The following is a 12,711-nucleotide window of genomic DNA, read 5'->3' on the forward strand; positions in this document are numbered from 1 at the left end:
GTTTTTATTGTTATTATTTTGTTTTTTTATCCTCATATGTTTGTTGTGTAGTAATATTCGTTTTTCCTGTGAAGCACATTGCATTGCATTCCATGTCTGAAATGTGCTGTATAAATTAATCTTGATTTGATTTGTGTGTCTGTGTCTGCGTGAGAGAGAGAGAGAGAAAGCTGTCTTGGAGCCTGTCCTGTCATGTAGCACTAAGTGGTGCAGTCTTTTGGCCTTGTCAACCCTTTTTTCCTGATGTGGGTGTGGGTGTGCGTGTGGGTGGTGTGTGTGTCTTTACATTTTTTGGATCCTGTCCCGTCATGTATCATGAACACCGTGGCCAGATCCCAGACCCAAAGCTGTCTCTAGCTATCCTTAATTAGCACAGGAAGAAACCTTGCCCCACTGTAAGGAATGGTCTGAAGATAACCTGTCGGCAACCACAGAGAAAGAGAGGGAGGGAGAGAGAGCAGGAGTGAGAGAGAGAGATATTTTGAGTTGTAAGTGGAGTTTCGTGTCTGGTCATCATACTCTGATACTCAAGGAGAGAGGCAGAGAAGAGAGAGACAGACAGACAGACCGAGTGGAGTTTTGTGTCTGGTCATGATCCACTGGGCGGCTTAAGAATGGAGGGTCAACAATCTGAAATGGAGATAGAGGTCCCTGAATACTCTGACTTTGGTAAGTGTAGCCTGAACGGTCGCATACCAATTTGGGTAGCAGTTGTCTAAAGAGCTTTCATGTGTGTTTTTCAGTCTATTTTTGTGAAAGTTATGTGGATATTGCATGCATCATATGCATTGGAGAATTTCTGACTGATTCATTCATGTTCATAGTGATTTCACTGATGAACGCATCACACTCGAAGTGTGAACAAGACATACTGTAACACAGTAAATTTATGCTATTTATTTATATATTTCTGCAATATTGACCCTTTTCTTCTATGTTGGAACAAATAACTAATTTCAAATGAGCCACCCATTGTATGTATCCCAAATGGCACCCTATTCCCCACATACCGCACTACTTTTGACCAGAGTGTCATGGGTCTGGTAAAAAGTACTGCACTGTAAATAGGGTGCCATTTGTGATGCAGGTTATGTAATGTAGCACCTTTCTTTTCCCAATAGTGGAGCAAGAACAGATTCAGAAGAGAACCTTCACCAACTGGATCAATGCTCAACTATCTAAGGTGAGTCTAAAGATGGAAAGTCCAGTGTGTGTGTGTGCATGCGTGCTTGTGTCTGTGCATGCGTGTGTGTGTCAGGCAACATCAGTCTAAACTGTATAGCAACATTACATCACATGCAATTGAAGTCGGAACTTTACATACACCTTAGCCAAATACATTTAAACTTAGTTTTTCACAATTCCTGACATGTAATCCTTGTTTTAGGTCAGTTAGGATCACCACTTTATTTTAAGAATGTGAAATGTCAGAATAATAGCAGAGAGAATTATTTATTTCAGCTATTTCTTTCATCACATTCCCAGTGGATCCGAAGTGTACATACACTCAATCAGTATTTGGTAGCATTGCCTTTGAATTGTTTAACTTGGATCAAATGTTTCGGGTAGCCTTCCACAATAAGTTGGGTGACTTTTGGCCCATTCCTCCTGACAGAGGTGGTATAACTAAGTCAGGTTTGTAGGCCTCCTTGCTCGCACACGCTTTTTCAGTTCTGCCCACAAATTTTATATAGGGTTGAGGTCAGGGCTTTGTGATGGCCACTCCAATACCTTGACTTTGTTGTCCTTAAGTCATTTTGCCACAACTTTGGAAGTATGCTTGGAGTCATTGTCCATTTGGAAGACCCATTTGCGACCAAGCTTTAACTTCCTGCCTGACTGATGTCTTGAGATTGTTGCTTCAATATATCCACATAATTTTCTATCCTCATGATGCAATCTATTTTGTGAAGTGCACCAGTCCCTCCTGCAGCAAAGCAACCCCCACAACATGATGCTGCCTCCCCTGTGCTTCACGGTTAGGATGGTGTTCTTCGGCTTGCAAGCCTCCCCCTTTTTCCTCCAAACATAACGATGGTCATTATGGTCATTATGGCCAAACGGTTCTATTTTTGTTTCATCAGACAAGACGACTTTTCTCCAAAATGTACGATCTTTGTCCCCATGTGCAGTTGCAAACCGTAGTCTGTCTTTTTTATGGTTGTTTTGGAGCAGTGGCTTCTTCCTTGCTGAGTGGCCTTTCAGATTATGTTCATATAGGACTTGTTTTACTGTGGATATAGATACTTGTGTACCTGTTTCCTCCAGCATCTTCACAAGGTCCTTTGCTGTTGTTCTGGGATTGATTTGCACTTTTCACACCAAATTACATTCATCACGAGGAGACAGAACGTGTCTCCTTCCTGAGCGGTAAGACGGCTGCGTGGTCCCATGGTGTTTATACTTAAATACTACTGTTTGTACAGATGAACGTGGTACCTTTGGAAATTTCTCCCAAGCATGAACCAGACTTGTGGAGGTTTAACTTTTTTTCTGAGGTATTGGCTGATTTCTTTTGATTTCCCCATGATGTCAAGCACATAGGCACTGAGTTTGAAGGTAGGCCTTGAAATACACCCACAGGTACACCTCCAGTTGACTCAAATTATGTAAATGAACCTATCAGAAGCTTCAAAAGCCATGACATCATTTTCCAAGCTGTTTAAAGGCACAGTCAACTTAGTGTTTGTAAACTTCTGACCCACTGGAGTTGCGATACAGTGTATTATAAGTGAAATAATCTGTCCTTAAACAATTGTTGGTAAAATGACTTGTGTCATGCACAAAGTAGGTGCCCTAACTGACTTGTCAAAGCTACAGTTTGTTAACAAGAAATTTGTGGAGTGGTTGAAAAACGAGTTTTAATGACTTCAACCTAAGTGTATGTAATCTTCCGACTTCAACTGTATATTGTGGCCTGGACAGATATAACTTGTATAGGTTTAAGTTATGAACATAAAAAGTAAGAAGAGAGACACAGATATCTGGAGATAAATCGTCACAGCTTTCCCTTCCATTGGACTTTCGAAGAGACACTTTTCAACTGAAACATGCTATTTTAAGAGGGATAACCTCACCACTCTCATTTGCAATGCTATTTTAAGATGGATAACCTCACCACTCTCATCTGCAATGCCCTGTCCAAACTTAACCGGTAGCACCACTCATAAAACATCCCTCGTATAGTCTCTACATGATGCTGTTATGAGCGTCATATACTAAAACTTTATTACCATTCTGTGAGGCCAGCTTGCAAGATGCACACGAGACAGCCACGGATTGGCACAAAGCCAACTTAATAAGCTTCTGTAGATAATTGTTATTGTCATGAGACTACAAAGACACTTCTTGTCAGATCGGTTACTAAAAACTGAAATCAGCTGTCATTACTGTCGAAGGCTTCCATCACTCGGATGTTTTCAGTGTGGCCTGTGTGGTCCTGAGCTTAGTATCCCAGACTCCGGCAAACATGTATATCAGAGAAGGGTTTGAATCCGACCCACTGCCCCTTTGACTCACAATATCTCCCATCTTTCCTGTTTCCTCTTCACTGTCCTATCTTAATAAATACATAAAACCCTCCCCCACAGAAATATATAAAGTGTATATATATATATATATATATAAATATAACTTCTCCCCAGAGGCGCGACTCGTTTAAAAAAAAATATATATTTTAAACGACTCGCGCCTCTGGGGAGAAGTTGTTAAATCTCTCACTGCACGGAGCTCTGTGACTTGCCTTCACTGTTGTGACGGGCTCATTAGGACATTAGCACTACTATACAAATGCTGACTCATTGCACAGTGAAGTGAAGGGGGAGGTTGTACGACAGGGGGCTAAAGTATTAATAGAGCCTGGGCAGTGGAGCAGGCTAGCAGGTTGTAAGGTGAGCCGACCCTGCTTCCCACCGCCCCTCCCACATCCACGTTGCTCAGCACCAGATTCCAACTACTTCAGTCTCTCATTATAAAAGTGATAACCTGTGATCTATTATATCTTATTACCTCTGTAACAAGACCTATATACTCAAGGCATCTTCACTGATTTAAACTTTTCTGTAGCTTGTATAGAATTATAAACTGGGTGGTTCTAGCCCTGAATGCTGATTGGCTGAAAGTCATGGTATGTCAGACTGTATACCACTAATATGACAAAACATTTAGTTTTACTGCTCTAAATACATTGGTAACCAGTTTATAATACAACCCCCCCTTCACTTCACTGTGCAATAAATATAATTTGCTCCAATATGATATCATGTAGGTTCATTGATGTGTTTATAAAAAGTTTGAATAGCATGAAGAGGTAGTGGGTTTTCAGCATCTCTTGTAATATTTTGGATCAGCCAATCTGAGCCTAGCTAACAATGATCATGAAGTTGTCTATCCACCCAAGTCATCATATGAGTTACAGTTCCTCATGGATTATAATAGAGATGTTGTTCTTTGTGTTGTCCCAGAGGAGCCCTCCCACAACAGTGCTGGACCTGTTCTCTGACCTTAGAGATGGCGCTCGCCTCCTTGACCTGCTCGAGGTGATGAGCGGCCAGCGCATGGTGAGTGACCCCCTATGAAAGGGTTAAGTTTAGGGCTAGGAGAGGGGTCAGGCTTAGGGTTAAGGTTGGGGTTAGTGGTAGGGATGTAACGATTCACCAATACCCATCGGTGCCCGTTTCAAATGTTTAAGATACGAGTGCATCTCTCTGCGGGACCCCAAACCGATCCAAATGTAGCATGCATCGATCAGAAAATAGATTCAAACATTATAAATTGCTGGTTCAGTAACATTCTTTGCTTAAATGACTTTCTTTCTACCCTCCGAAAATACCTCTCTTCTTTTGTGACAACTGTGTCCTCTTCTTCAGTGTCGAACTAAGCGTGTAATTATGTTGACAGTCATTGATTTACATGTTATTTTGCAGATCAAACAACCCTAGGCAATATCAGTAGCCTAGTAAAATTGCTTGCGCTGACCAATGAGAGGTAGGCCTATTCCTGATCTGGCACATCTGCACGTCACCTTCAGCATTCAAATGTTTGTTAAATGGCTTATGCAATATGAGGCTTTATTAGTTGAGTGACAACCAATGTCATTTGCTAGGTAATTCTTTCTTCACATTTTCAAACAGTACATTTTTTTCACAACGGGGCTATACATTTGGGTGAGGTTATTTTCTCGCATGAGTAGCCTTGTTTCCCCCCCATTCTTTTTTTTTTTTTTACCATTTAACCAACGTTCAGCGAAATAACAACACGATGTCAAATACAGGAGGCCTAGTCAAATGATTAACATCCAATCATATTAACTGTTTTTCTCTCGCGGGAAACCTTCACTCTTGCGCAGACATTTAGAAACGAAACATGACAATTTGAAAAATAAGCCACAGGAGTTTTTTGAGCGAGAATAAAGACGACTTTTGAATATTAAGACGTATAAAACCATCAGATGCCATTAATAAGAAAGGTCTAGAAGCGTCTTTATATGGTGAGCTACCGAGTGGCTAGGACAGGCAAACCCCATACTATTGTGGAGGACTTCATTCTTCCTGCTGCCGTGGATATGGCTGGGACAATAATGGGGGAACAGGCCCAAAAAACTATACAGACAATGCCTTCATCAAACAATGCTGTTTCACGACGCATCAGTGACATGGCAGGAGATATTTTGAAACAATTACTGCTACGCATACAAGCTAGTGATTTATATGCGTTACAGTGGATGAGTCAACAGACGTGGTGGGCCTGGCACAGCTCCTGGTATATGTCCGTTACGTTTATGGGGGGTCAATTAAGGAAGACATCCTCTTCTGGAAACTAGGACAACATGAGAGGATATTTTTAAAGTACTGGACAGCTTTGTGACATCAAATGGACTTTGGTGATCAAGATGTGTTGGTATCTGTACTGATGGCGCAAAAGCCATGACAGGGAGACATAGTGGAGTGGTAGGCGCGTGCAAGCAGTTGCTCCCGATGCCACTTGGGTACACTGCAGCATCCACGGAGAGGCTCTTGCTGCCAAGGGAATGCCTGACAGCTTGAAAGACGTTTTGGACACTACAGTGAAAATAGTCACTTTCAGCAAGGCTCCTGAACTCTCGTGTAATTTCTGCATTGTGCAACGATATGGGCAGTGACCATGTAACGCTTTTACAACATACAGAACTGTGCTGGTTATGCAACAAGCGGTTCTGTGAAAATTGAATTTAATCAGAAGCCACTGCCAGATTTCTGGAAAGGCCTGCGCTCAGAGTTTCCTGCCTTGGCAAATCGCGCTGTTAAGACACGGATGCCCATTGCAACCACGTACCTATGTGAGGGGTGGATTCTCGGCCCTCACTAGCATGAAAACTAAATACAGGCACAGACTGTTTGTGGAAAATTATTTAAGACTGAGACTCTCTCCAATACAACCCAACATTGCAGAGTTATGTGCATCCTTTCAAAGCACACCCTTCTCATTAAATGGTGGTGAGTTATTCACAATTTTTGATAAACAACTAAGGTTTTATATGTAAGATGGCTAAATAAAGATGATTATATTATGATTTGTTCCCTGGTCCTATAATAGCTCTTTGTCACTTCCCACGAGCCGGGTTGTGACAAAATCTCACAATCATTCTTATGTTTTAGCTCTTAAGGATTGGCCCCTTTTTTATTTATTTATAATTTTCACCTAAAATGACACACCCAAATCTAATTGCCTGTAGCTCAGGCCCTGAAGCAAGGACATGCATATTCTTGGTACCAATTGAAAGGAAACACTTTGCAGTTTGTGGAAATGTTGAAGGAATGTAGGAGAATATAACAAATTAGATCTGGTAAAAGATAATACAAAGGCCTCCCGGGTGGCACAGTGGTCTAGGGCACTGCATCGCAGCGCTAGCTGTGCCACCAGAGACCCTGGGTTCGCGCCCAGGCTCTGTCGCAGCTGGCCGTGACCGGGAGGTCCGGCCTAGCGTCGTCTGAATCGCATCAAATCATTTCAAACTGAAATGTATCATTCCTGTATTGTGTCGGAGCCCTAGATACAGTGCCTTGCGAAAGTATTCGGCCCCCTTGAACTTTGCGACCTTTTGCCACATTTCAGGCTTCAAACATAAAGATATAAAACTGTATTTTTTTGTGAAGAATCAACAACAAGTGGGACACAATCATGAAGTGGAACGACATTTATTGGATATTTCAAACTTTTTTAACAAATTAAAAACTGAAAAATTGGGCGTGCAAAATTATTCAGCCCCCTTAAGTTAATACTTTGTAGCGCCACCTTTTGCTGCGATTACAGCTGTAAGTCGCTTGGGGTATGTCTCTCAAGATGATTTGATATGTACAGTGCCTCTACTTTGTAGGTGGCGCTACAAAGTATTAACTTAAGGGGGCTGAATAATTTTGCACGCCCAATTTTTCAGTTTTTGATTTGTTAAAAAAGTTTGAAATATCCAATAAATGTCGTTCCACTTCATGATTGTGTCCCACTTGTTGTTGATTCTTCACAAAAAAATACAGTTTTATATCTTTATGTTTGAAGCCTGAAATGTGGCAAAAGGTCGCAAAGTTCAAGGGGGCCGAATACTTTCGCAAGGCACTGTACATATCAAATCATCTTGAAAGGGAAATAAGCACATTCCTAGTTAGTGGATAGTTAGTTGAAATGACAGTTGATCATCTATTGAACATCTACAAACCATTGACAGTATTTGGACTATCCAAATACAGTGATTAGCAGATTTGTATTATTTTATTTATACATTTTATAAATGTAACCTTGAAATAAGGGATCCCTTTTTTCGAGGGAGACCTTGCAGCTTACAGTACAATTCATGAAGTCATTGTACATGGTAAAGTGGACAAGAAGGTAGCCCTTACACCACAAGGGACATCCAGTAACAGTCCTGAAAGGCTGTAGCACTACTGACTTTCACTGGCCCTGTATGGCTCAGTTGGTAGAGCATAGCAATTGCAACACCATGATTGTGGGTTTGATTCCCACTGGGGCCACCCACTTTGGATGAAAGTGTCTGCTAAATTGAATATATTATTGTCTGAGTTCCAGGCTGGCTACGTTGCAGTCGCCTGCCAGATCTCACCCTTACAAAAAAAGGTTGCAGTTTTAAAAGTGCACTAACTGCAGTCGACTGTGGTATTTTGGACACAGTAATTTCAGAATAACTGCAGTGTACTGCAGTTGAACTGCAGTGATACTGCACTCTAATAACAGCAGTTACACTGCAAAATTACAGCAGTAAAAAGAAAATGTAATTTTGGACTTAGTATCTGAAACATACTGCAGTTATACTGCACTTACCCTGCCGGGATAGGTGATATCAGCTAACCATATCATATAATATAACAATCGGTGCCTGACTGTGTAGTCGATTAACTGGTATGCAATAATTTGTTGATCGACGTTGCACGACTGCAATGTAGTCGGCCTGGAACGCAACCGATCTTTCCCTCTAATTCGGGACTGATTCACTCAGGGTCGGGGCTACAGGTTGTTTTGGGATTCAGGGAACATGTTGATTTTCTTTTTCTCCCACAGAAACGGGAGAGGGGCCACGGGTTTTTCCAGCACAGGGGTAACATTCAGAAGGCCTTGGACTTCCTCAAGAAGAAATCGGTAAGAGCGGATGTATGAGTGTGAGAAGAATCTGATTAGGCAGAGAAATTATGCCAAATGAATGATACATTTTAGAAATACAATAATACATTAGATGTTTTTTTACCCCAATTTCATGGTATCCAATTGTTAGTAGCTACTATCTTGTCTCATCACTACAACTCCCGTACGGGCTCGGGAGAGACGAAGGTTGAAAGTCATGCGTCCTCCGATACACAACCCAACCAAGCCGCACTGCTTCTTAACACAGCGCGCAATCCAACCCGGAAGCCAGCCGCACCAATGTGTCGGAGGAAACACCGTGCACCTGGCAAACTTGGTTAGCGTGCACTGCGCCCGGCCCGCAACAGGAGTCGCTGGTGCGCGATGAGACAAGGATATCCCTACTGGCCAAGCCCTCCCTAACCCGGACGACGCTAGGCCAATTGTGCGTCGCCCCACGGACCTCCCGGTCACGGCTGGTTACGACAGAGCCTGGGCGCGAACCCAGAGTCTCTGGTGGCACAGCTAGCACTGCAGTACAGCCCCCTTAACCACTGTGCCACCCGGGAGGCCCCATTTGATATTTTCTTAGTGTTTTGATCGGAGAAAGCATATAGCAATCGCAACAAGAAACAATCATTCATATTTAAGCTAAATAATGTAAGTGCCTTTCGTGAATTAACACTTGCACTTGACTCTTTTCCCGCTTACTAGCTCTGACTTTGCTGATAACTACTTTATTGAAAAAATGTTTACTTACCGTGACTGTGACATGTAGCTGTTTTAAGATGAATGCACTTGCTGTAGGTCGCTCTGAATAAGAGCATCTGCTAAATGACTCAAGTGTACATGTAAAATGGTGTGTCCGGGGTTGGCTTGTTCTAATAACATGCCTCTGTTAACCCAAACCCAGGTTAAACTGGTGAACATCAACATCCCAGACATCATCGACGGACGCCCCTCCATCATCCTGGGCCTCATATGGACCATCATCCTCCACTGTCACGTGGGTGTCTGCACAGTTTAGCCCATGACGCACTCTTTTCACACTTATCAGGCTGAAGCCAAACAAAGATGTAGAAAAAACATGCATTCATCATATTCAGTTTCTGTCTGTCAAAAACTAATGTCAACTTTTTTTGGACTAGTTGCAGACACACAAAAGCAGACAGACAATAATCTCTGTTGTCCATTATCCGTCAACGGATGACCCCCTTTGAAAAACTATTTGCTCAATTTGTAATTTGTTGGACAAGAACATCTCTGTGTGGCCATACCCTCATGCCGAACCAAACTGTTCTGTGCTGGCTTGGATATTTTCTTTTCACATGGTCCTTTCCAGCACTTTTCCAGCAACTGTGGTGGATGCGTAACTAGGCCAGCGCACTACAGGTCAGCTTGATTTGGCTCAGCTCAGTATTGTGAAAAGGCCCTCGTTGAAGAATTCTCACATTCAAAGATAACCAATATAATGTTGCACACGAGCAATGTTTTGCACTGTGCATTCAATAGTTAGTTTAAATGTGGATGCAATGATATTATCAATCTTATTGCTCGACATAATATGACAGTGGACTGACTACTGTACCTTGGCATGGCTATTCATGCCAAATTGTCTAGCATTTCAATATACTGGTATTGCTGCTTGATAGACATCGTTTATAGATGACTTAAGAAATGTCCAGAGACCAGTGATTGTACTGTGTGGTGATCAGCACAAAAGCTTCATTCACATGAAAAAAGTGAACATTTAGTTTGCCATTTTTATAAATATTTCAAAAATGAAACATCCTGTAACAATGTGAGTTCCCGCAAAACCCTTCTTTTCTGACCATGTTGTTTTTGATATCAGGGATATAATGGCTAGATAATACAGTATTACTTTACAGAACACACCCTTTGTCATTGATGTATTCTGTCTCTTTAACCACACCTATGGCTTCAATGGCCTCAAAGTACAAGAGACGCTCCATTCATGTAGTGTAGATGAACCCTGGGAAATAGACTTTGCATTTCATTTCTGCTCAGGAACAATGCTGAATGTAACAGCTTACAGGAGTGTTCTCAGTCAGTTTGGTTCTATAGAGAAGGACAGAAGAGGGAGAATTTTTTGTTTAGAGACTCCAGGGAGGTAGTGTGGGATGGCTATATGTCATTTTGAAATTGAAATGCGACAGTACATTCAAGGGGGTCTGATTAGTAGGGCCAGATGAATGACCCTGGTTTATAAAATGTGTTTATAAAGCCCTTTTTACATCCAGCACAAGTGTTTTCACATTAAGCTGACCTAGATCCCAAAGAGCAAGGAGAAGCAGAAGCACAGTGGCCTGGAATAAAAACCTAAACCTGTTTGTCTATAAAAATACAATGTAAACTACTTTATTTTGAGGAAAAGTACTCTCTTCCAATGCAAATCAGTGTTCCCCAATATTTAGTCGCTATCTGCTTTGTGTCCCAGATTGAGGAGCTGGCCAGCACACTGTCTTTCAGCTCACGCCACTCTTCCCTGGACTCCCTGGCCAGTCTGGACTCTCGCTCCAGTAGCCCTGCCCTGGGAAGCCCAACCCCGGGTAGTCCTGCCCCTCGCGGGCGAGCTTCGCCCCTCCACACCCGCTTCCGCGTCTCGGCCAAGAAGGCCCTGCTAATGTGGGTCCGAGACCAGTGCCAAAGGTGGGTTCCACTTGCATGCATTTGTACAACAGACACTGACATAAACAGACACACACGAACACCACCATGCATGATTCTTTTGTTTTTTTTCTATTTTTTATTTACTTATTTATTATTGCCTCTCTCTCTCTCTCTCTCTCTCTCTCTCTCTCCAATCCTACTTCTGTCCTGCCAGAGCTGACTGCTCCCTCAGTGTCAAGGACTTTAAATGCAGCTGGCGCAGTGGGATGGCATTCCTGGGCATCCTGTGTTCTCTGAGACCAGACCTGGTGGACTTAACTCAGGCCCAGTCTAGAAGCAACCAGCAGAACTTGGAGGAGGCCTTCCGTCTGGCTGAGCAGGAGCTACACATCCCCCGTCTGCTGGAGCCCCAGGGTGAGGACCAGTCCATATTAAATAAAACAAGAAAACTTGGTATAGTGCCGGAGTCTGGTTGAACTGTAATACTACTGATACCGGACGATGCATACCCCCTGGCGACGGGGGTTAGAGTCTCAAATCAACCAACCCTGTCGGTGCCCTTCTTCTCTGTGCCCGGTCTAGATATTTTTTTTCTCAATCTCGGAACTCCTTTAAAAAAATGTTTTAAAGGAGAGGAGATAGTCGGTCTTCATAAGGTGATACCATGATGTTGACAAATAAACAAGACAATATACTCTACGTTACATGCTATACGTTACATAAACATTACTCTCTGAGTTTCATTGAATGTGGCTCTGTCTCTTTTAATTTTAGACGTTGACGTAAAAAACCCAGACGAAAAGTCCATCATGACCTACGTGGCCCAATTCCTGCAGTATTCCAATGACCTCCCCACACCACCCGACGATGATGACCTGCAGGTCAGTGGTCACGTTCCCATTTTCCCACTCTGTGCAACCCACTTGCAGTATACTGTAGGCTAGGGGTATGCAAATCTGAGCCTGAAGGTCCGGAGTGGTGCTGTTTTTCTGTTTTACCTGATAATTAATTGCACCCACCTGGTTTCCCAGGTCGAAATCAGTCCTTGATTAGAGGGAAATAATGAAAATCAGCCAGTTGAACTGCCTTCGAGGTCCAGTTTTGAATGTGCCTGCTGTAAGCAATATCCTATTATATGCTTCAGTCATAGTGCCTTGTGCTTTTCACCTATGTTATGTTTAGTTGTTAAATTAGCATAGCTGAAGCAGAGGATGTTAGACTATTGAGATGTACCCATTCTCCTGCTTTCCTGTCAATCTATCTTCCTTTGGTTCATAATTGTCTGTCTGTCTGTTTGTCTGTCCATCTGCCCTTCCTTCTGTCCGTCTGTTCCAATGACTGTATAAACTATAGTGGTCGACCGACTATGATTTTTCAACACCGATACCGATTATTGGAGGACCAAAAATGTCTTTGTAATAATGATAATTACAACAATACTGAATGAACACTTATTTTAACTTAATATAATAC

General features: G+C 42.4%; 1 protein-coding gene across 13 annotated transcripts in view; it reads left to right on the forward strand.

Annotated features, from left to right (window-relative positions):
- Positions 1-12,711, forward strand: part of LOC139415226 (spectrin repeat containing, nuclear envelope 2a) — a 226,507-nt gene that overhangs the window by 23,293 nt on the left and 190,503 nt on the right. For 9 of the 13 annotated variants that reach the window (XM_071163142.1, XM_071163152.1, XM_071163147.1 and 6 more), the window contains exons 3-9: positions 1,122-1,183; positions 4,464-4,559; positions 8,548-8,625; positions 9,521-9,613; positions 11,066-11,277; positions 11,453-11,652; positions 12,013-12,119. In XM_071163142.1, the coding sequence (XP_071019243.1) occupies positions 1,122-1,183; positions 4,464-4,559; positions 8,548-8,625; positions 9,521-9,613; positions 11,066-11,277; positions 11,453-11,652; positions 12,013-12,119 (848 nt within the window). Of the gene's footprint in view, positions 1-369; positions 670-1,121; positions 1,184-4,463; positions 4,560-4,925; positions 4,987-8,547; positions 8,626-9,520; positions 9,614-11,065; positions 11,278-11,452; positions 11,653-12,012; positions 12,120-12,711 lie in introns of those variants that run through there. The other 4 variants (XM_071163144.1, XM_071163150.1, XM_071163155.1 and 1 more) reach the window with 4 other exon arrangements.

The sequence above is a fragment of the Oncorhynchus clarkii genome, chromosome 8, assembly GCF_045791955.1.
Source record: "Oncorhynchus clarkii lewisi isolate Uvic-CL-2024 chromosome 8, UVic_Ocla_1.0, whole genome shotgun sequence".
Classification (NCBI taxonomy): domain Eukaryota; kingdom Metazoa; phylum Chordata; class Actinopteri; order Salmoniformes; family Salmonidae; genus Oncorhynchus; species Oncorhynchus clarkii.